This window comes from Micropterus salmoides, unplaced genomic scaffold (genome assembly GCF_014851395.1).
Source record: "Micropterus salmoides isolate LMB-PRFRI ecotype aquatic unplaced genomic scaffold, ASM1485139v1 Ms_hic_scaffold_17, whole genome shotgun sequence".
NCBI classification, from domain to species: domain Eukaryota; kingdom Metazoa; phylum Chordata; class Actinopteri; order Centrarchiformes; family Centrarchidae; genus Micropterus; species Micropterus salmoides.
The window spans coordinates 12,332,205-12,356,876 of record NW_024040817.1 but is presented as its reverse complement, the minus strand read 5'-3'; the positions used below and the strand labels follow the sequence as shown (position 1 = coordinate 12,356,876).

General features: G+C 41.2%; 3 protein-coding genes and 1 long non-coding RNA gene across 7 annotated transcripts; 2 read left to right on the top strand and 2 right to left on the bottom strand.

Annotated features, from left to right (window-relative positions):
• The first annotated feature begins 1,656 nt into the window (after positions 1 to 1,656).
• Positions 1,657 to 4,167, top strand: LOC119908116 (mucin-13-like). Its single transcript, XM_038725868.1, has 2 exons — positions 1,657 to 1,813; positions 3,510 to 4,167. Exons 1-2 carry the CDS (start codon positions 1,748 to 1,750, stop codon positions 3,900 to 3,902), a joined length of 459 nt encoding a protein of 152 aa, XP_038581796.1. The 5' UTR covers positions 1,657 to 1,747; the 3' UTR covers positions 3,903 to 4,167.
• Positions 4,168 to 7,660: 3,493 nt separating this feature from the next.
• Positions 7,661 to 10,030, top strand: LOC119907813 (integumentary mucin C.1-like). The gene is made up of 2 exons (XM_038725500.1): positions 7,661 to 7,842; positions 9,075 to 10,030. The coding sequence occupies exons 1-2, from the start codon at positions 7,789 to 7,791 to the stop codon at positions 9,657 to 9,659; spliced, it is 639 nt and encodes a 212-aa protein (XP_038581428.1). The 5' UTR covers positions 7,661 to 7,788; the 3' UTR covers positions 9,660 to 10,030.
• LOC119907814 lies at positions 8,440 to 19,263 on the bottom strand. Of its 4 annotated transcripts, none has more exons than XR_005445138.1 (5): positions 19,089 to 19,263; positions 18,441 to 18,729; positions 10,537 to 10,625; positions 10,384 to 10,434; positions 8,440 to 8,536 (listed from the first exon to the last, which is right to left on the bottom strand). It is a non-coding gene; the product is annotated as an uncharacterized LOC119907814 (long non-coding RNA). The 4 variants fall into 4 exon arrangements; XR_005445136.1 differs by having other exon boundaries at positions 18,669 to 18,732; positions 19,089 to 19,246; XR_005445137.1 differs by having other exon boundaries at positions 18,669 to 18,729; positions 19,089 to 19,242.
• Positions 19,264 to 22,578: 3,315 nt separating this feature from the next.
• LOC119907763 (annexin A9-like) lies at positions 22,579 to 23,842 on the bottom strand. The gene is given in 7 exon segments (XM_038725452.1): positions 22,579 to 22,638; positions 22,824 to 22,931; positions 23,239 to 23,279; positions 23,282 to 23,302; positions 23,399 to 23,494; positions 23,567 to 23,657; positions 23,828 to 23,842. Coding segments are annotated over 7 exon segments (432 nt in total).
• Between the last annotated feature and the right edge of the window lie 830 nt (positions 23,843 to 24,672).

Below are 24,672 nucleotides of genomic sequence, written 5' to 3'. Positions count from 1 at the left end.
ATATGAATGTGACTGTCTTTTTGAGCATATGAAATGTTTAAAAGACCTGTCCTCCTTCTAATTGCATTCTCTCATCTTTATGGCTGGTTTCCATTTACCAACCAAGGCAATAAAACAGATGTAATCATCTCTCATCAGATGAAATATGTCACAAAAAGAGGCCATTAACATACTAGATATAAAAGCAAGACAAGGAAGGCTGCAGTGTGATGTTTGATTATTGACCTCTGGGCATTGATTCTGTGTAAATCCTACAAACACATATTAAATACGCAGTAGCGTCCAATAAGTTATCTTAAAGAGATATTAAAATGCCTGATACCAGGAAATGCGCAGCACATTGATAACACAGCTGATAAGCACTACAAAGGCTTGGCTGTGCTCTCATACAGTAGCTACCAGAGCAACCTATTAGAGGAAGAACTTTGTTTCCTTCTCTGTCCTTGAAGCTGTGTGGTGATCATCCAAAAAAAAAGTGTTATGATTTGAATGTTTTTGTTTTAATTTGGAATTGACTTTAATTGTCCATGCACTTTTCCTTTAATCACCTGCATATGTACATGTTTAGTAGTAAATCTGTGGGTTGCGTTTGTGAACCAGTATCAGTCAGTACTTTAAATACCCCACACAGAGTCCAGGTGAGAAATGTGTAACTTATCAAATGAAGCATTTCAGTCACACACTTCCCTCTGTCATCTTTGACCTTATAAAGTCAAAGTGAGAGGGATTGTCTGTTTACTTTTCCTTAAAAATAGACAACTTGAAGTTAGATAAATTGGATTTAACAAAGCTGGTAAATATTTATTTTTCAAAAGAGAAAATGCTAAGCTTAAAATTTGAAATATCTGTTTCCATTGTCATTTCAATTTTGATATTTATATGGTAATATTGAGTAGAAATTGAACCATACCTAAATGTTATTTTTATTTAATGCGTGCCATGAGGCTGTCACATCGTTGCGTTGTTTCATAGAAGTGATAAGATGCCAGTTTTACCTCAAGTATTTGTACGAGCTCAATATCAAAAAGTAAACATCACGGGGATACATTCCTTTCTGCTTTCTTCATTTACTCAAACAGATCCTTCTGCGAGTCAACAGGCAAGGTGAAATCAAACATGCCTTATTTCCCAAAATTTCCTCAAATTACTCGCCATTGGGGTGGATTAAAGTCAAAGTAAGCAAAATAGAATTCTTGCGTTATCAGAGGAACCCTGGAAGTCTTTGGTGATGGGTTTCTGTGTTCACATTCCATTTTTAGGTAAACTACCTTATCAACTAAGTTTTCCTTAGTTCAAGTTTATCTGAGCTTGGTCAAAAGTGAAAAGTTAAATATTAAATGGATATGCATATAAATAACTGTATAAACTGTATTATTTTATTTGTTTTATTTATATGTTACCATATTTTACACTTAATTAAATGTTGTGTGTGTAGCATGAAGGAACTACAAATTTCTTTTCATTATGCAGCCTTGAGCTGTATAATAAACAACTTTGTACCTTGAAAAAGATTTGTGGCTGTTTCCATCAAGATTCACTGCACTACCGCCAACCTTTAATCTTTGGCAAAAATAAAGATAGTAGTATTTCATTAACAAGCTTTAATGTCAAGGGGTTGAGGAAGTATTACTTCTGCTCAGCAGAGCAGTTATCAGTATCAGTGTTATGGAGAGCTGGCAGGTATAAAAGGAAAGACGATAAAGGTGGGGACAGCCATAACATACGAAGGAAACATCTGAAGACCAAGATGGAGAAAACAATGATGGTTGTCCTCTGTGTCTGTTTCACCTTCATTTCAGTGGACTGCACTGAGGTAAGGGACACTTTTTCTGATTTCTAGTGTGAAACATTATGTGGGACAAATTACCAGAGTTTGTCCACATTCAAAGGGCCGTCGTGGACCAGTGATGAGCAGTTCAGTCTTAGATTAGTGGACACTGGCTGGACATGTGATTTATCTGGATATTTAAACACATAGCACTTGCTATTTTTCTCTTTTACTCATGTGGTAGTCTTTAAGAGTATAGGCAAATGGGGCATTTAAATGCATCTGAAAGTCTAGGCAAATTGAGGATCATTCTTGACCTTGGAAACCACAAGGTACATTTAGTAGCTGATCTTGAGCTTTTTCTGAGCACTTTATTGACTTCTCATTGATGTTGGCATCAAAATGGAAATTTAATCTTTCATTTGTTAACAGTAGTTGATTGTGGGTTTGTAGTGGGTGTTTTTTGTTGACATGTTGTGTTTAATAAAACTGTAAACATGGAAAAAACACTGGTTACTTTACCAATTGGCTCATTGCATTCAAGTAGTTTTTTAAAGCATGTCAAATTACAATTATTACGAGGGTTACTCAGTGGTTCTAATTAACCTCTTGGACAATGTCTTCTGAAAACTTGTTACAAGACATCTAATGTTAAATTTCAACTGTTTCACATGTACGTATGATTATTCTAGCTCCTCCACTGCTATAATTCTGTGACACTGAATATATTAGACCTACTTTACTTTGTCATCCCTCACTAATACTTTATTTTGTTGGAGGGAGCTATTTGGTGTCAGCCACAGCAATGCTCTTATATCTACATGTGACCTATTAGAAAAAATATAAAGCATAGGTTTGGACAAAAGGGGAGATGAAATACAACAACGAGATGCATATACACTGTGTGTAGTCAGGGGACAGTTAGTGCAGGGCAGACATGTACAGTAGGCTATAGTAGGATATATAGTAGTATATCAACCACAGCAATATTCAAAATGTGATTAATGCCTACATGTACTCCGCTGTAAGAGCTCGCGCTTGACCTTTATACGGCGTGGCTCCAAACTATTATACATAGACTCAGATGCACTGTACTGCAGCTTTATCTATGGCATCAACTGATAGCATAATACAGGCAGGAAATAATGACAGTATAACCTGGTGCTGAGTGAAGAAGGGGACAGAGAGTGGAAAGAGAATTTAAACCAGTGATGTGCTACATAGAAGAATATAATTGTATCGTCTTATTACTGTTATTCTAATATTATAATGCGTAGTAGTATCATGTTTTTCTTTAATTACTTTTAGTTCTTTCATACCATTTCTATTTTTACACTTTTGTTTCATAAAGGGTTGCTTCACCCAAGTTACGTTTTCTCACTTATTTCTTGTGGCTGTTTAGCCATGAAGATAATTTGACCATGTTTAAAACGATTTGTGTCTGGAATTTTGTGCTGCTACTCTAATACAATTGAAGAATCCCATTTGTGTGATCATGGAACTAAAATACATTTAAAAAATTTAAAAACAGCAGCATTTATTTTATTAACATTTTGGGAGTGAAATGTGAAGGTCAATATCGATTTCATGTCTGTGTGTCTAAGTACTGAGCTGCATATCTTGTTTAACTTGCTCATAAAAGGAAACGTAAAAACTGCATTTGTGGTTTCAGGGGAAGTTACACACTTGAACTTTAGTCAGGTGACCAAAGTCAAATGTGAATTGTTCTTCTATTTTACAGCAAACTGTAACAGCTTGTACCTCCTGTACAAATGGAACAGATGCAACACTGACCAGCAACAACACTGAACCAACTGGTACCACCAGACCCACAGCAGCAACCACACCACTGCCCACTCACACCACGACTAACGTAACCTCCAACTACAATAATGTAACCACAACAGCACCTCCCTCCAACTCCACCTCGCACTCCACGGCTCAAATCACTTCAACACAGAAGCCCACAATGACCTCTGGAGCAACACAAAGCTCTGTAGTCACGTCAGCTCTTGGTGTGACTAACACTAGAACAACTTCAACTACAACATTAAACGGAGGGTCTGCCTCTTTGTTTGGGTCCTGCAGTCAACTACTGGTGCCTCTGATCTCGATTCTGATCTACGGTGCATAGAACTGACATTGTAACCCAAAATTAAAATCACAGATTCACCTTTCCTCAATAGAAATGTTAGATTTTTGAAAGAGCTTCTTATTTATTGGCTCTTACTTTGACTGTCACGCTTCTGTCATATTAATGTTATGAAGTGCTTTGTTTGCTCTGAGCTGTTTTTCACTTTTGACCAAGAGTCTTCCACACAGTCTCAATAAATCATGTATAATCCCATGCTTCAGATCTATGTTTTAATCACAATGAACAAATATAACCATAGGATATATCTCTGGATGTTTTGGCAAATACAATTGTAATGCTATTGGACACGACATATGGTTTTTAAAAAAGAATTTATAAATAAAACATAGTAGCAACTGGGAGGGAAATGATAAGAACTCCTTTAGGGAAATTGTCAGAGGAAGCTCCCACTGCATTTGCATTTTGGTAATGATATTAAAAAGATATTTAATTTTATTCAAACAACACTGCGTTCAATGTCAGGCTGTTTGTCTTGAACCACCTTTGATGCTTTGTATTGTTTTTCTTACATGGCTTAAGGGTTCTTAGGACATGACAGCAATGCATTTGAATGTATCTGTATAATTACTGCAAACTGATGGCTTTTATAGTATGTGAAATATGATGAGCATGTCTTATGCTAGTAGAGTAGTGTAAGAAAAGTTGTGTATGAGGTAGACGAACAGTGGACCTAGCCCAAAATCATTCAAATCTTTTCGTGAAAATATAGTTTTCTGGTAGTCAGGCTGCTAAATATTCTTTGAAGAATAAATGGTGAATTTAAAACCAATTCAAGTTGAAACTACAGCTCAATGTCTCACAAATGTAAAACAGGGTATGTCCCTGTTAAAATAAGCCCATTTAATTTTGAATGAGTGAGTGAGGGCCATGTCACTATGCAATCTAAATGAGAATTTCTGTACTATATAACACTGAATTCAACAAGGTGAAGGCATTTAAGATATTATTAACATTTCTTACCAAATTCAACAGTCAATCACAGCCATAAAGGGATAGGAATAACTGCGGCCAAGTGGTTGGAGGAGCAAAAACAGCAGAGACCAGGTATCTCCTGCACTGATTTCACTTGGCTCAGTTTTACATTTGTGGTCCATAGACGGGGTGTAGACAGAGGGAAGACTTCTGAAACAGGTATCAGGTGAAATATCTGAATGCCCTATAAAGGACCAGCCTCTGAAAACACACATTTAACAGTCTCGGCAAGGATACACAAGTGTATGACTGGGCCAGGCCCTAAAAAACAAAACAATAAATAGCTGATAAAAACAGTGAGTTTTGTCTTGTCTTCAAGAGGAAATCATCTCTCATCCAACATGAAGTATCTAATCCTAGGGCTGTTTTCACTGGCTCTGCTGGGATTTGTCTGTGCACAGGTAAAAATCTTCTTTACTGGCTATAAAGCAGGTGGAGAGGTGGATTTAAACAAAATGTGAAAAAATCATCGCAGTGAAATTTCTTTTTTGTTTTAAATATCCTGACCTTGTATCTTTATTATTTATTGCTGCATTTTTGTCATTTAAATCAATACCAAAATTTAAATATGCATTTGTAGAGTATGTTTCACAATACTATATATATAATATTGTGCTTCATAGCATCAAATACAATGCCATGTTATGTTATGTCAAATCTCGTTTGCCACCTCTTCCATCCTCCAGATCACACAGACTTCATCACCAGGTACTGTAACGATGACGTACAATAAGACCTCCAGTACAACCAGGACATCCAACTACCCAGGAACCAATCCCATCGGTAACCAGAACCCTGTTAACGTGGCCACTACAACGGGCAGAGAATGGAAGAATGGACAGAGCCACACCTTCAACTCTGTCCATCTGCTGTTTGGATCATTTGTTCTTCAAACACTTTGGCAATGAGCACTCTCTTGAGGCTCAGAGCTGGAGCAAGTCTCTAATTACTGTAATGTTTTAACACATAGCAAATCTCAGTTTACTATAAAACATTTGCTTTAGAGGGAATACATTTTCAGTTGTCTGTGTTAAACTGTTGTCACTGTGTTTATGAAATTATAAAATGAGTTGTGAGTCACAGTGACAGAGCCAGCATATTAATTAACTAACAGACACCTTGGAAAGATGTGAAACAGATTCTGCATTGATATATATATAAAGGTAAAAGCAGATATCTTTAAATCATAATTACTACTGCCACTACTGAGAGTTGCATATGCTAAATCACATTTACACTTTGTATATTCTGTGGGCCTATTTATTGGCCTGTGTGAGAATATTTATTTACTCAATATATTACATGTACAAATTAAAGAATGTATTGTGTGTTCATTTGTAAATTTAGACATGTCAAACTTGTTGTGTTGTGTTGACCTTTGAACAACTGGGTTTTTTGTGTGTAAGTGTGTGTGACTAGGTATCATTATATGCACATTATGTCCAAAAACCAATAAACATCGACTAAACAGTCGGAAACATTACAAATAATCACTCGTGTGTAATGTGTAATATTTGTATTCACAATATACTACTCCCAGTGGAGGCTCTAGCTGGTTGATATATTGTATGTCGTCACTTTGCAAAGGCAGAACAAAGTAAAATAAAAGGAATACAATTAAATCAAGAATAAAAATAATAAAAGAACAAACAACAAAAAAATCTACTACTATGACCTTATCTATTTACTTTCAAAAGATATGTTGTTTTAGTGATTTGTTTCAAAATGATACCTAAATAAATCCATGTTTATGAAATCTGTAACAGCTTGGGCACTGTTGCCCTCTGCTGTCTCAGAATGTCCACAGAAACATGTGCAGTTGTTGTGAAAGCTTGTGAGGAAGCCAGTGAGCTGAACTCGGCTTACTATTCATTTCACTGGGTGAAAATACTAACGATATGCAGAGTGACTATCTCAAAAAAACTTTATTGTGGGCTACCTGCAATCAAGGTTCCCTTTAAGGACGACAGCTTTTGCAGTGGTGCGCGGACAATTTCCTGTAATTAAAAATAAAGAAAACAAGAGAGATGGAAATGGAGTGAAATGGGCAAAACATGCAAATACCTCGGAACTGAAATAGACAATACACTTAACTTTGGGGACTGTGCCACTTCAAAAATCAAGAAACTGCAGCAGAAAATGTTATTTTAGTAAACACATTTAGAGTGTTTTGTCTTTTGGTCTTATATGTTTGCTTATATAACATGTGCAAACCAAACCAAACCACTCAGTAGCAAAGTACCAAAAACCACACAAACTTAAGATCTCAATGATAATTTCTGTGAATGAGTCCTAACAATAACCTTTATCCTGCACTTGAGGTGTAACAGATAAGGAAACAATATTGTAACCTATTTGTTGGTCAGTTTGTCAATAATCCAACAAGAGCAATAATGAATGAATAATTTTCTCTTTGTGATTAATCTAATGGCCTCAGTTGGACAAAATTGCACCCACCAATGTCTAAATACTTTACATGAAGCTGCATTAGTAAGTAAGTATTTTTAGTGACAAGGGGGAAAAAGCACCAGAATGGTGTGAGTGGTGAGCACTTGTTTATTATTGCAAAGTACGAAGTGATAAGGCTGTAGAAATTGTGCAAAGGAGAAGAATGCCTTCCTCTCATAAACACACATGCATCACACGCACCTCCCCATCCAACTTCCTGGGTTCAGAGTCAGCTTGACTGTACGTCATAAATTCACACCTATTGAACTGTGGTATTTTTGTATAAAAGCAAGAACAAAAAGTTTCCCAGAAGAGAGTGGAAGTAGACCAGGTTACAGTGGGAGAACTTTCACAGCACCAAAAATCACAGCAGCCTGGCTACTGTGCAACAGGACATTTTCAATATTATTTCTGGTGCACCTCTGCCTCCTTTTAGCTCTCCACCATGAAGATACTTGCTCTGGGATTTTGCATACTGGCTCTGCTGACATTTGGAAAGGTAAATATTTGAAAAGCTATTAAATAGTTCTTTAAGAAAATATTCCAAAACACAGTACTATCCCTTTAGATTTTTTGCACTTTGCACATAAAAATTTACTAACAAACTGTCAAAAACCAATTCATTTTTTTCACTTGGCAGAGTCAGACCTCTTACTTGTCCTATTGTCCTGAAAAGGTCAGACATGTGATTTTATTATTATGGTGTCATGGTGGGATACTAATGTAATACAAAATGCTTATTTTAACTGTTTGATCATTAGGATTTTCTGAAATTAAACAGACAATCATGAAGCCTCTGTTTTTAAAACCTCACTTACATTTGTGGAACAAAATGTTTTTCTGATGGAATACACTAAAGGTTAGTAAAAGAGCAGAGATTAAACTATAATCCGTTCCAACATGACAAGGGAGTAATAATGTTATGAGATCATGCTGAAGTTGAAAACAAGTACGTTAATAGAAGTAGAAGTATTGTTGGCATACATATTAGAGACGCAATTTTCTTGGCCAGTCGGACCTACTGATTCTACTAATTCTAAGAAGAAAAACTTCACAGGATACACAAACATTTTTGTAAGTTTTCTTTAATGGAATATACTTCTTCTTTAGGATCCCCATTAGCACCAGCATACGGATTGGTTATTCTTTCTGGGGTCCATTCAATTGGATGTTCTTCTTTCACTCAAACACATCTGAAAATAAAAGTTGCTCCATGTTAGGCAACCGGACAGAGCTTTTCTGTACAATAAAAATCGAACTGAAAATGAACTGCAGTTTAATGCAGCTCATTGTTTCCCAAAAAATTACAGTGTAATTCACACACAGCTACACCTCTATTTCTTACTGCCACAAGTCCGTTAATATACCTGGGCGGACCACATAAGTAAATTCTGTGTTTGTGGAAACAAGCAGCTTATTTTGGTGTTACAGATATTACAACTCTAGGACTTCCGTCATGGTGAGGAACATCCATGCTGATAACATTTTTTAGCTTCTGCATTTGTGTGTCTGTGACATAGGTCAGTTACTGTCTGGCGAATATGCATTAAAATGTGACCGGCACAGAATCAGATATTTAAGACTAATAAGTCAGGTTACCTGTCATGGCCGATCAAGCTGAAAATCAACCATTTCTGATCACGGGGCCGATCAATCGGTGCATCTCTAATACACACTAAGGCTTTTGTTTCTCATTAATTTAAATGATCTTTCCACTCTCTTCCCAATAAGGCTCAAGATGACAACACCTCGGCTGTCACTACACCTGAAGCAACTTCCCTTGAAACGAATTCTATGACCATGCCTATGACCGCTGACACAACCACCGCTTCGCCTAACACTACAACTGCTGGGCCACCAGACATGACCACCATCAAAAGCATTACAGCTACAACCACCTCTCCAGCCACATCTACAACTGTCGCCACAACCACTACTACAACCGCCACCCCATCCAGTACTGCAAGTGGTACGACCACCCCTAAAACAACAGCTAAAACCACTTCCTCTACTACAAGTGGTACGACCACCCCTAAAACCACTTCCTCTACTACAAGTGGTACGACCACCCCTACAACAACGACAAAAAACACTTCCCCAGTCACCACTACAACCATGTCTGTGACCACCGCAACAATCACCACCCCAAACATTACTGCAATTTCTAATACCACCATGAATACAACTACCTCGCCAAACACAACTATGACAATGACAACCAACAAAAACACCACCCCACATAGTGGAGGCCCAGAAGTCAAAGCTTTTCTGCTGTTTTCTGTTGTGCCATCATTGCTTTACATGCTCTGTCCCTGAAAAATAACCCACCAAAATGGCAAAAAGAATCTTGGATCACCGATTCTGAGTGTAAATGAAGACTGAGTTGAACTGAATGCCGACGCGCTCCAAAGAAGTGGCTGAATGATTGATTCAAATCTAACCTTTTTATGTATGACATTTACAAATCATTTTTATATTAACTACGTATATTAATGGACTTAAGGTATTTAAGGTTAACAAAATGCCTCAAAATGAAGTTCCTTATAAATGGTAGCTTTTATTTTAGCTTCAGATCGACAGATGGACAGCAAAGCTTGTAGATGATCTCTTTCCTTTGAATTTTTTCAGTTTACATGTAAAAATGACTATACTTTAAAAGAATAAAAACATGATATGTATTTCAAAAAGAGCTCCTTTGATTTGAGTGTTTAATTTGAAATAAACTACACATTATCAAGTCAGTGCACACACAATTGTGCAAGTATTTCAAGGTGTTGTATTTAGCACAGTAATAAACAGCCTTGTCCCTTGTGAGTACCTACAACAAAGACAAAAACAGTGTACCTTTAGCTTATTAGACATGTAAAAAATGAGAACAACACCTGCAGTACAGAAAAAATAATGGATAAAGAATTATTTAGTCTTTATAATGATAAATGTGATGATCAATCACTTAGCATAGCATTGATTGATCTAAATTGTATCACCAATTACCATAAAGCATCAGAATAAAAGAGACATGATGATGACAGCATCTTACCTTCATGGTAGTTAGTCTTTTGTTCAGTTAGACATCAGGGTTTTGAATGCACTGTAATGTTACGACACAGATATTAAGAAAGGTCATTGATTACAGTCATCAGCATGGACAGTGCATAGTCATCCCTCACACAGTATCTCAAACAATATTTACTTAAAACTTGTAAGCAGTGTCTCCTGTAAACTGCTTCTCCACAGCCAGATCCACCATCTTTCCGCTCTCCAGCTCCAGTCCCATCAGCACTATAAGTAATGGACGAGGTCAGGGGAATGAACATACTCATTCCAATTTAAAACAGTGAAGACCTACTAATAGCAGTGACACAGATGACAGAGTGACAGCGTTAGCTTATTGATGAACTAACAGACACTTTGGACATGTGTGAATCAGATTCTGCATTGATATGTAAAGGAAAAAGCAGATATCATTAAATCATAATTACTATTGCCTGATTTGTAGTTGAAGGTGGCATAAACCACATTTTCACTTTGTATATTCTGTAGGCCTATTTATTGTCCCGTGTGAGAATATTTATTTAATCAATATATTACACATGTATAAATTTAAGTGTATTGTCTGTTTCAGTTCTGAGGTTTTTGCATGTTTTGCCCATTTCACTCAATTTCCATCTGTTTTGTTTTCTTTATGTTTAATCGCAGGTAATTGTCTGCGCACCACTGCAAAAACGTCGTCTTTAAAAGCACTATGAGAAGCTTGATTGCAGGAAGACTACAATAAAGTGTTTTGAAGAAAGTCACTCTGCATATTGTTTGTGTTTTCACACAGTGAAATTAAGAATAGTAAGCCCAGTTTAGCGCATTGGCTTCCTCACAACCTTTCACAAAAACTGTACGTTTCTGTGGACCTTTTCAGACTGCAGAGGGCAACAGTGTCCAAGAAGTGAACTTCAGGAACTGTGCCACTTCAAAAATCAGGAAATTGCAGCAGAGAATGTAATTTTAGAATAACACATTTAAAGTGTTTTGTCTTTTGGTCTTATAAGTGTGTTTACAGGACCAAACCAGGCTGCAATGACAATTGAAGAAATTGGGGAAACATCCCACTCATTGATCAAGAAACAGCCACCGGCCTGTAGGCTATACTCATCCTACAAAAACTCGAAATGATACAGGATAATACGCGTCCCCTTTGCTTCATTCAATCACAGCAGCCCCCTGCTATGGGGAAAGAGAATCAACCAGTGTTGTATAAAAGTAATAATATTACTTTTCCCAGTATGGTTGTAACAATTTTTGCTTCAGTAACTATAACTCACTGAATTTTTTAGCAGAGTTCTCAAATTTTTATACAAAATACCCGCATTTTTTCACTACAAATGGAACTCCTCTACAAGAATATCACAGACCTCGTGAGTTGATGTCAAATGCAATGTGTTCCCTTGTTACAACCTACCCCAGTAGTGGGGTAGGTTGTAACACATGCTGGGGTAGGTTGTAACAATCACACAAAAGAATCAAAAATAGATGCCACACTATATGATATGCTTCCAAAACAGGTAGTTAAATAAAAGAACAATGTTTCTCTCTTGCTGTAACAGCCTATGTCTGATGACTCGCACATGAACAGTATGTGTATGTAAATTTATCTACACAATAAACTTACTAAAAAGTATACTTAATAAATACTACTACAATGTAATTAATTAAAGAACATCTCTGTAAATCTTTAGGTCTAACTAAAAAGAGGTGTATGTATGTGTGTGTCAATGTGTGTATATTCTTATTCAGAGTCACAGTCAGTGCTTGAAATGGGCCGGTATTCATGGGTAGGTATGCCAGCACTTCTATATATTACTCTTTAGCGTACCGGGAGTTTTTCTTGCACACAGGCACTTCTCACAAGCTGCCCATACACTTTTCTACCCTCTCCACCGGTGGAGACTGAGTATGGAAAAGGTCGAGTGACGATACACACGCCAACACGTGTACAACATGTGAATGGGGAGGACTGGTCACAGTGCTGACAAATTAATGCTGGTAACCCTGGAGTGCGGGTTTGGTGGGCCCAGACTGCATAGGGCAATCTGGAAAATATTAAAATCAAGAAAGTACCTAGTTTTATGTATCGTGGATGGTTGTAACACTTTTTAAAGAAGTGTTACAACCCACCCCACCCCTGTCAGCTAATGTTTATCTAGCTGTATTACCATAGTGGTTTGAAATTAGAAAGGAAAAAATGCATGTTGCCTAAGAAACTATATTTCAATCTAATATAAATCAAACAATTCTTTCTGCAATAGTATAGATATTAAACAAAAAATTGTCTTGGCCAAAAAAGTTAGTTTCTTACCTCAAGATCAGTTTTGTCTCTATATATTCTGAATATGCCTGTTTCCAGACTTGATAACCACCATGCCTGATCAGGGAGTAAATACTGAAATGATCACCTAACTCTTATCTTATCTCTATTTGGTGGAATTGGTGTTGTTACAACTCTCCCCATGTTACAACCATACCCGGTCTCCCCTAACTAAGTAGTGTAACTAATTACTTTTCTAAAACGGTAATATTATTGCTAGTTACTAAGGCAAGTAACGCTGCGTTACTCATTACTGAACGCACCATCCCAGACATAAATCCACAACTGTGCGACAGCTCAGCGGGACCGGATTTTGTTATTAATGTCAGCTGCTAGCCAAACACTGAATGAAGAATGGAGAACGAGGGAGAGAGGCGTTCCCGAGGGAACTCGAACTGCGTCAGTGACGACACTATGGGAACGCCTTTAGGCGTGGCAGGGCTGAATTATGAATGAAACTACTCCAATCCTATTGGTGTTACTCGAACGGTAGCGTGGGACGGCGTAACTGGAGGCGTATAAAGCACCCCGGCACACAGGACGAGCCAGCTTTTTTCTATTCAGCAGGCGCTCTGATATGTTTGGTAGAACGAAGCTCTACGAATAACCACTGAAGTTTGTCCTACCTGGAAGTTTGCAGAGGAGATCATGGCTGGTGAGCAGTTCCGGAAATGTGTCTTTCCATGCCCGCGCTACATCATGGCTGGGGACACTCATGAGCTGTGTGTGTCTCGTCTGGGGATGCCGCATGCCCAGGCAACTCTCAAGGGGGCTGCTTGCGGCCGTTGCGAGGCCCTGCCCCTGAGGGTGCTAAGGCCTATTTTCGAACTCAACAATGTGTTGTGCAAATCCTGGAGCAAGCCCTTCTCAGCACGCCTGACTACTCCCCCGCTCCTGGATTACAGCAGCGTTGCGGGGGTTAAGGGATTCGACTATGGGACGATGCCCCGGTTTGAGGATGCTTTGGCCAGCCATCTCTCACCCGGCCTTGCGTCGTTCCTTAAAGAGCTGGCGCTGCCCACCAAGCCATGTCGCATTACATCTGCTCTGTTGGGCAAGGCTTACATGGTGGCGGGCTGGGCTGGTGCGAGCCTGCACACGATGACGGTTCTGCAGACGTACCAGGCCGACCTGTTGAGGGACATGGACCAAGGAGGGGGCCCCTCTGAGGAGGATGTCACCGAGCTCTGCAGAGCTACGGATCTGTCGCTCCGGGTCACCAAGGCCGCTCCATGTCAGCGCTGGTGGCCATGGAGCGGCACCTGTGGCTCAACCTTTCGGGCATCCAGGAGAGGGAGAAGACCTTCCTGCTCGATGCACCGGTTGCGACCTCTGGCCTGTTCGGCGAGGCGGTGGACACCGTCGTCAGCAGGTTCCAGCATGCCAAGACGCAAGGAGAGGCGTTCCGGCAGCATCTCCCTCGCCGGCTGCAGAGAGACGGTCCCAGCCGTTGTCCAGCTCCTACCGCCAGAGCCAGAGGCACAGTGTCGCTTCTCGGGGTCCCCCCTTGGTTTGTCACGATAGATCTACAAGACACATATTTCCATATCTCCATCCGTCCCTCTCACAGGAAGTTCCTGAGGTTCGCCTTTGGGGGCGCGGCGTACCAGTATCGGGTTCTTCCGTTCGGCCCAGCACTCTCCCCTCGCACGTTCACCAAGTGTATGGTTACAGCTCTGGCCCCGCTGAGGCTCCAGGGCATCCGCGTGCTGAACTACATCGAAGACTGGCTCATTCTGGCCCGGTCTCGGGAGTTGGCTGTTCGGCATCGAGATGTCGTCCTTGGCCACCTTCAGCGTTTGGGGCTGTGGCTCAACGCGAAGAAGACACGCCCAACGGACTACGTTCCTAGGGGTGGTATGGGACACAACGGCTATGCGAGCCTAACTATCTCCTGTACCCGTCGAGTCCATTTTGTTCAGTAACCGTGGTGAAGCTAGGCCGCACCATCACAGTGAAACACTTTCAGAGGGTGTTGGGTCTCATGGCAGCTGCATCCAGTGTAATACCGTCTGGCCTGCTACATATGAGAGCCCTGCAGTGGTAGTTGAAGACCAAGGGGCTTTCCCCGAGGGGGAACCTGTTCTGTCTGATACAGGTTACGAGCAGGTGCCTTCGTTCCCTGTCTGTATGGAAGAAACCTTGATTCTTGTCCCAGGGTCCCACGTTGGGGGTGCCATGTCGCTGGACAATTATTTTGACAGACACCTCCCTCACGGGGTGGGGCGCGGTCATGGACGGCCGCTTTTTGAGAGGATCCTGGCAGGAGCGTCATTTCTCGTGGCACATAAATTGCCTGGAAATGTTGGCGGTGTTCCGCGCTCTGCTGAGCTTTCTGCCCAACCTCCGAGGTCGCCACGTCCTCGTCAAGACCGACAACACGGCAGTGGTGGCCTATTTGAGTCACCAGGGGGGTCTGCGCTCGCGCCCATTGTGCAGACTGCCGCATCTGATCCTCCTGTGGTCCCAGCAGAGACTGTTGTCTCTTACGGCGATGTTTATCCCTGGGGCCCAGAACCTGCTGTCGAGACAGGGGCTGAGACCCGGGGAATGGAGACTCCCCCCCGAGGTGGTGGAGTTATTGTGCAAAAGGTTCGGCCCAATAGACGTGGACCTGTTTGCGTCACAAGAGACTACGCACTGTCCACTGTAGTTCTCCCTCTCGCCCCCAGCCCCGAGGCTGCATCTGTATGCATTTCCCCCAGTCGCTCTGCTCCCGGGGGTTCTGGAGCGGGTCCGTCAGGACGGTGTCAGCCTACTGTTAGTAGCCCCGTTTTGGCAGGCCCGAGTGTGGTTCTCGGAGGGACCTGCTGTCTCAGGCGGAGGGCCAGGTCTTTCACCCTTGCCCTGCCCTGTGGAGGCTGTGGGTCTGGCCCCTGAAGGGGCACAGTTCCTTGGGGCGGGCCTGACGGCGGGAGCGGTCGAGACTCTGCTCAGCTCCAGAGCTCCATCCAGGAGGACGTACGGCCTGAAGTGGAACGTGTTTTCCACCTGGTGTAGAGAACGGGCGGTGGACCCAGTTACCTGCCCGGTAATTGTGGTACTGGTGTTCCTCCAGCAGCGTTTCTCTGCTGGCCTTTCGCCATCCACACTCAAGGTGTACGTGGCTGCCATTACGGTGTTCCACGCTCCTCTGAGGGAGGGACCTTTGGGGAGGCTCCCGCTGATCGTGCGCTTCCTCCGTGGAGCCCGGAGGATGAGACCCGTGACTCGCTCCAGGATTCCCACCTGGGACCTGGCAGAGGTTCTCGAAGAGTTGGCAGGGGGCCCCCTTCGAACCCCTGGAGTCGGCTGAGGCCAAGCACCTGACCCTTAAGATGGCCTTTCTCCTGGCTATCACCTCTCTGAGGAGAGTGGGGGATCTCCAGGCACTCTCGGTGCCTCCTCAATGCCTGGTGTTTTCCCCGGGGAAGGTCAAGGCTTTCCTGCACCCCTGTCTGGGCTACATCCCTAAAGGTACCGTCCAGTATGGCAGGGTCTACAGTGCTGCAGGCGTTTCCCCCACCTCATGTGACGGCGGAGGACGGGAGACTTCATCTTCTCTGCCCTGTCAGAGCATTGAGTATTTACACTCTGAGGTCCTCCCGGTGGAGGAAAGCAGACCAGTTGCTGGTGTGTTTTGGGTTCCCCAAGGTTGGGCTCCCGGCTTCTAAACACACTATCAGCAACTGGATAGTTCAGGCTATTTCCCTGGCCTATCAGGTGCGCGGTTTGCCTTCACCTATGGCCATGAGGGCCCACTCTACTAGAGGCATGGCGGCCTCTTGGGCCCTCCTCTCAGGGGCTTCTCTTCGGGATGCGTGTGCAGCTGGCTGGGCCACTCCGCACACGTTCATCCGGTTTTGCAGTCTGGACCTTCCTTCTGCGCCTGGCACCCGAGCACTCTCCTCTTAGTTGTGCCTACGGGTTACTGCACGCTGGGGCAGGCGGAGGCTTTCGGCGTGGCATAGTGGGTATCTCGTTCCCATAGTGTTGTCACCGACGCAGTTCGAGTTCCCTCGAAGGGGAACATCTCGGGTTATGTATGTAAACCTTGTTCCCCGAGAAGGGGAACGAGACACTGGGTCGGCTCGCCTCGCCCCTCCTGGAGCGCCTTACTTCGTAGCAAAGAGCTGGTTTGTCCTGTGTGCCAGCGTGCTTTATACGCCTCCAGTTACGCCGTCCCACGCTACCGTTCGAGCAACACCAATAGGATTGGAGTAGTCTCATTCATAATTCAGCCCTGCCATGCCTAGAGACGTTCCCATAGTGTCGTCACTGACGCAGTGTCTCGTTCCCCTTCTCGGGGAACAAGGGTTACATATGTAACCCGAGACGTTCTTTCCACAGCTGTAAGTAGCTACTGACATTACTGTGTCACAGTCTAAGATGCAAAGAACATTATCGTCTGTTGTAAAGTCTGTGCGACCAGCAAAAAGCTTTTCGTAATGTCAGTATGGGCCTATGCTTTATGGGGCAATCATTGGCCCATTTTTTGAAAACAGTTTGGTCAATATAAATAAATAATTTGACTTGTAGCCTACTCGATGAGATGAGTGCACTGCTCTCCATCAGAGGGAGAAAACCGAAACTGAAAAGTCTTGTGATCACACAGAAATATCACCACAAATGTTCACTTGAGCACCTCTGATAAAGTGCAGCTCACAGCCGCTTTAGAAGGAATGAAGCATCCTGGAGACAGTAAAACAGTAGTGTCTCACAGCGAGGGGGGCAGAGACAGCAGGACACAAAGCGTCAGGGGTCATATTCTCTCACTACTTTGCTGCGACTGTTAACCGTTTGTGTAGCAAAGACATTGACTATACACTGACTGACAACAATTATATTTAAATGAATTGATTACAATTTAGGGACAATTCAGAAGTCGCAGATAAGACCTGGCTGTGAGCAATGCGCTCTCTCTCTCCTCTCGTGCTCATTCTAAGCGCAGGCAGGCTGAGGAACGGTGGGGGGGTCACGTTATGTGAACTTCAAACATAATGTATCAGTTATTGCGAGTAACCATCGCTCTTTGAAGATTATTGCATATTAACATAATAAATTTTTTTGTTGTTGTTGAGTTACATCCGGGGCTACAATCAAAACATCCCGGGGTAAAGCCCAGGAAAAATGACCTATTTATTTATCAGTATATATTTATCACTTTGTCAATAATCCACCAGGAGCAATAACGCAGGATGAATAATTTTCTCTTTGTGATTAATCTAATGGCCTCAGTTGGACATAATTGCACCCACCAATGTCTAAATACTTTACATGAAGTTTACAGGGAAGTTTACAGGGAAGTTTGTTAAGCAGCTTGTCATGTACAGTACATTTGTTTAGGCTAAAAATTTAAAGCAGGTGTCAACAAGACAGTGAGGAAATAAAATATTTTCTGACATTGTTAGCCCCATAAAACATAATTTATTAAATATATAATGTGTTCTAAAGTTACTAGATGTTCTAAAATGCACAGAAAGTATGAATTTGAGTTGGACTTGGTTGAAGGAAGGTGAGCAGTCAATGAGATGTTAGCTAATGGGGATGGCTACGATACTGAAGAATTTTGAGTGTTTTATTGCTTTAAGTCAATAATTTTTAATTTAAGTATTTTTAGTAACAAGAAAAAAAGCCATCAGTATGAGTGGTGAGCACTTGTTAATAATTGCAAAGTACAAAGTGATAAGGCTTTAGAAATTGTGCATAGGAGAAGAATGTCTTCCTCACATAAACACATTTGCATATGTCACACGCACCTCCCCATCCAACTTCCTGGGTCCAGAGTCAGGATGAATATACGTCATAAATTCACACCTTTTGAACCGTGGTATTTTTGTATAAAAGCAAGAACAAAAGGTTCCCTCACAGTTTCCCAGAAGAGAGTGGAAGTAGACAAGGTTGCAGTGGGAGAACTTTCACAGCACTATAACACAGCAGCCTGGCTACTGTGCAACAGGACATTTTCAATATTATTTGTGGTGCACCTCTGCCTCCTCTTAGCTCTCCACCATGAAGATACTGGCTCTGGGATTTTGCATACTGGCTCTGCTGGCATTAGGAAAGGTAAATATTTATAATGTTTTTAAATAGCTCTTCAAGAAAATATTCCAAAACACATTACTATCCAAGTATTTTTTTGCATTTTGCCTATAACATAACAACAAACTTTTGATCATTAGAATGTTATGAAATTAAACAGATAATCATGAATAAAACAATTCTGATGGAATATATTCTAGGTTAGTAAAAAAAGCAGAATGTAACCTATAATCCATTCAAACATGACTAGACAGTAATAATGTTAAAAGATCACCTTAAAAGTTGAAAACAAGTAAGTTAATGGAAATAGAAGTATTGTTGGCATTCATACTAGAGACGGAATTTTCTTGGCCAGTCTGACTTACTGATTCTAAGAAGAACTTGACAGGATACACAGACACAAACATACTCAACAAGACTACGATTTCCAAAAGAGTTGGTCAAAGCAATAGTACCACGGGAGGTAAACTGACAAACTGGCAAAAAGTGGACGAGTATTTCACTGCTTGGGTTGATTGCTTGATGAGCCACAGGTGGTGATGAGCCCGAAGCCAGAGCCAGACACGCCCAAAAACACACACACACTCACACACACACACATACATACACACACACACAGGACATGACAGACAAAACTGACCGAGACAGCAGGGAAGGGAAAAGGGAGAAAACTTAAGGAGGGGGGAGGTGGCGAAGCCTAATCATGACAAACTGTTTTTTATTGGAATATTATTTCTTTATTTCTTCATTAGGATCCCCATTAGCACCAGCATAAGCATTGGTTATTTTAATTCTTTCATTCAATTGGATGTTCATAATAAAACATTGACTATTTAATTACTTTAACATTTTCCCCCAAACGGTACTAGCTTACAGGACCTCTCTTACTCAAACAAATTTTGAAATAAAAAAGTGCTCCAGGTTAGGCTACTGGACAGAGCTTTTCTGTACAAGTATAATCTAACTGAAAATGAACTGCATAACACAGTTCAGTGTTTCCCACAGAATTAAAGTTTAATACATACACCTACACCTCTATCTCTTACTGCCACACGGCCGTTAATATACCTGGGTGGGCCACATAAGTAAAGTATTTGTGTGGGGACACATAGCTTATTTTGGTGTTACAGATATTACAAAGTGCAAGCACTAGGACTTCACTCATGGTGAGGAACATCCACTCTGACAACATGTTTTAGCGTCTGTGTTAATAGTCGGTTACTGTCTGACGGAACATATATTTAAATTTCACCGGCACAGAATCAGATATTTAAGACTGATCAGCCAGGTCACCTGTCATGGCCAATCAAGCTGAAGATCGACCATTTCTGATCACTGGCCAATCAATCGGTGCATCTCTACACTAAGGCTTTTGTTTCTCATTAATTTGAATGATCTTTCCACTCTATTCCCAATCAGGCTCAAGACTCCAACACCACGGCTGTCATTACACCTGAACCAATTTCTCTTGAAACAGATTCTATGGATGGAACTACTAACAGTACAACCATGCTTGTGACCACTAACACAACCACCGCTTCACCTAACACTACAACTATTGTGCAACCAGACACTACAACCATCTCCATGACCAATACTAGCAACATCACTACAGCCATGTTGATAACCACCACTGAAGCCATTGTCCCAAGTGTTTCTGCAAACATTTCTACCCCTACGTCTTTGTCAGAGACTATTGTGCAACCAGACGCTACAACCATCTCCATGACCAATACTAGCAACATCACTACGGCCATGTTGATAACCACCACTGCAGCCATTGCCCCAAGTGTTTCGGCAAACATTTCTACTCCTACGTTTATGCCAGAGACTACAACCACCTCTCCAGCCACATCTACAACCACTTCCCCCACTGCAAGTGGTACGACCACCCCTGCATCAATGGCTAAAACCACCTCTCCAGCCACATCTACAACCGTCACCACAACCACTACTACAACCGCCACCCCATTCAGTACTGCAAGTGATGCGACCACCCCTACAACAACGGCTACAACCACTTCCCCTACTGCAAGTGGTACGACCACCCCTACAACAACGGCTACAACCCCTTCCTCTGCTGTAAGTGGTATGAACACACCTACAACAACGGCTACAACCACTTCCCCCACTGCAAGTGGTACGACCACCCCTGCAACAACATCTGCAATCTCTTCCTCTACTGCAAGTGGTATGACCACACCTACAACAACAGCTACAACCATTTCCCCCATTGCAAGTGGTACGACCACCCCTACAGCAATGGCTACAACCCCTTCCTCTGCTGTAAGTGGATTGAACACACCTACAACAACGGCTACAACCATTTCCCCCACTGCAAGTGGTACGACCACCCCTGCAATAACGTCTGCAACCTCTTCCTCTTCTGCAAGTGGTATGACCACACCTACAACAATGACTACAACCATTTCCCCCATTGCAAGTGGTACGTCCACCCTTACAGCAACAGCTACAACCCCTTCCTCTGCTGCAAGTGGTACTACCACCCCTACAGCAATGGCTACAACCCCTTCCTCCGCTGTAAGTGGTACGACCACCCCTACAACAATGGCTACAACCCCTTCCTCCGCTGTAAGTGGTACGACCACCCCTACAACAACGTCTGCAACCTCTTCCTCTTCTGCAAGTGGTACGTCCACCCTTACAGCAACGGCTACAACCCCTTCCTCTACTGCAAGTGTTACGACCACCCCTACAACAATGACAAAAAACACTTCCCCAGTCACCACCACAACCATTTCTTGGACCAATGCTACAATCACCACCCCAAACATTACGGCAATTTCAAATACCACCATGAATACAACCACCTCGCCAAAGACAACTATGACAATGACAACCAACAAAACCACCACCCCACAGAGTGGAGGCCCAGACATTAAAGCTTCTCTGCTGTTTTCTTTTGTGCCATCGTTGCTCTACACGCTATGTCCTTGAAAAGTAACTGAGAAAACCCACCAAAAGGGAAAAAAGAATCTTGAGTCACTGTTTCTGAGTGTAAATGAAGATTGAGTTGAACTGAATACAGATACGCTCCAAAGAAGTGACTGAATGATATGCTTTTTATGCTAAGTATGTATATTAATGAACGTAATTTATTCAAGTTTAACATAAAAATGTAATGTAATGTATCTGAACTCTATGTGGCATCAGGAATGAATCATTATTGCAAATGTGAGGTGATGATTGAGGCTACTACTGTTGGAGCTGACTCAGAGGTCTATTTCAATGTTTTAAAGCTTCATGTTACACAGAGCTAGTTAATACTTTCTTTTTTGAATTGTGATTGTTGATCATTTTACTGTATGTGTATACCTTATTTATTCAGATATTAACAATGATTTACAAAAAAGACAGTCATCAGTTCAGTTAAATAACTAAGAGAATGTGTTCCATTTGGAAAAAAACACAGCGTGTAGATCACATCATTAGGGATGAAGAGGAAGTGTTGTGGCAGATAAAAGTAATAAAAGAAAGAAGAAACGAAAACAGTCTGGTGATGGCGCAGTGGATAAGACACATGCCTTTGGTGTGAGAGACCCAGGTTTGAATCCACTGTGGAACGCCAATGTGTCCGTAAGCAAGACATTTATCCCTAAATTGCTCCAAAGGTGTGCAACCTCTGACATATGAAGCAATTGTAAGTCACTTTGGATAAAAGCGTCAGCTAAATGTAAAAACCAATAACCACACTGCACAAATGAAACATCCAACATAACTTGTTTTGTTACATTTCATTGCATGCATTCACATCAGTCATTTAAACAAGCACAGGCAAAACATGCAAATGAATAAGATTCCATAAAATATGAAAAGTAGCAAGAAAGCTTTTTTTTAATCTTCAGATCGACAGATGGCCAGCAGAGCCTGTAGATGATCTCCTTTGAATTGTTTCTGTTGGAAAAACATGAAGATAAAAATGACTGTACTTTCCTTAAAAGAATAAAATCATGCATTTTAAAAAGAGCTGTTTTGAATGTTTAATTTGGAAAAAAAACACATTATCATGTCAGTACACATACAACTGTTGAAGTATTTCAAGATGTTGTATTTAGCACAGTATTATGTGTGTGCCCCACATGCAGAGCAGTGTAGAGAGAAGTGCCTGTTAATTTAAGGTAGGCAGCTCGGATACACAACAGATCTTCCTCACAGTGAGACACCATAATCCCCTGCACTACTGGCGTCTGAAAGAGTGAAAAGTTTTGTGTGTGAAATATATACGACATAGGTTTACCTTAAGCTATTGGTTTAATATATATATACATACAATCATACATACAAGTGACAAAAACAATGTACCCTTTCCCTAAATTATTAACAATAAGTGGTTTATTAGACATTTTATTAGACATGTGAACAATGAGTACAACACCTGCAATAATTAGTCTTTATAAATTTGATGATCAATCACTTCATCATAGCATTGATTAATCTAAATTGTATCACCAATTACCATAAATCATAAAAATAAAAGGGATAATTGATGATGACAGCATCTTCCTTCATGGTTTTTAGTCTTTTGGTCAGGTAGCATCAGGGTTTTGAATGCACTGTACTGTTACGACTCAGATATTAAGAAATGTCATTGACTACATCATCAACATGGACAGTGCATACTCATCTCTCACACAGTATCTCAAACAATATTTACTTAAAACTTTCAAACTCAGTTGAACGTCTCCTGTAAACCGCTTCTCCACAGTCTGATCCACCATCTTTCCGCTCTCCAGCTCCAGTCCCATCAGCACTATCAGTAATGGACAAGGTCAGAACAATGAACATCAGTCATTCACATAAGAATAATACATTACAGCCTCACCTTTGTTAAGATGGTCTGAGTCTCTAGAGGTCAGTATGTCAATCCATGGTCCTGCCTCAGCTTTTTTCCCATTTAGTGACACAGAGAGAGCCTGGAAGAAAAGAAACACAGTGAAAGGGGTGAAAACTCTGGATTACAACCACTACATGCTGCGTTCAATTGCTTGAATCATAAATGCCATAATAGTGGAATGTATAAATGTAGTGCACTGTGTCTGATTGATCATATTATTATTAGAAAGTACTGAATGCTGTTGCTTACATCCACCTGGACCATACTATTTGTGAATAAAAGTATCATGGATAATAACACCTCAACATCTCTTTGAGCCACACAAGCAATATTTTATTTCTGTTGAGAGAGAAGAGTGAGAAAACACTTTAAATTGCAATTTCAAGGCATTAAAAAATCGTGTTTCAGAAGAATCTGCCACAGGAATCCTATTTCTACATCTATATTATTTAACATTCAAGATAAATTGTTTTGATAATATGAACAATAGGGGGGGTGAGGAAAATAAATACACAAATTACATTTGTCAAAGTCACAACAAGCTTAGCTAAGTCTCCACTTGCTTCTCCTTTCAGTTCCTTCTCCAGGTTCTTCTTATAGTATAGCATTAAATACAATGCCATTTTATGTCATAAATCTCTCTTTGTCTCCTCTTCCATCCTCCTGACCACACAGACTTCAACATCAAGTACCGGAGCAATGAAGTACAATAACACCTCCAATACAACCATCCAACTACACAGGAACCAGTCCCATTGGTAACCTGAACTCTGGTAACTGGCCACAACATGCCATATGACCACCATGACTACAAAGAACAGACAGGGACACATCTTCAACTCTGTCCATCTGCTGTTTGGATCATTTGTTCTTCAAGCACTTTGGCAATGAGTGCCCTGTTGAGGCTCAGAGCTGGAGCGAGTCTCTGCCTACAATGCTGTTTAAACACAGCAAATATGAGTTTATTGTAGAATATTTGCTGTGGAGGGAATACATGTTCAGTTGTTTGTGTAAAGGAAAAAGCAGATATCATTAAATCATAATTACTACTGCCTGGTATATTCAGTAGGGCTAATGATTGTCTTGTGTGAGAA

What these genes read in the sequence shown, in the direction of transcription:
- LOC119908116 (XM_038725868.1), top strand. Translation starts at nt 1,748, where the DNA reads ATGGAGAAAACAATGATGGTTGTCCTCTGTGTCTGTTTCACCTTCATT. An exon ending in TTTCAGTGGACTGCACTGAG is followed by an intron (nt 1,814 to 3,509) that starts GTAAGGGACACT and finishes TCTATTTTACAG; the next exon opens with CAAACTGTAACAGCTTGTAC.
- LOC119907813 (XM_038725500.1), top strand. Translation starts at nt 7,789, where the DNA reads ATGAAGATACTTGCTCTGGGATTTTGCATACTGGCTCTGCTGACATTT. An exon ending in CTCTGCTGACATTTGGAAAG is followed by an intron (nt 7,843 to 9,074) that starts GTAAATATTTGA and finishes CTTCCCAATAAG; the next exon opens with GCTCAAGATGACAACACCTC.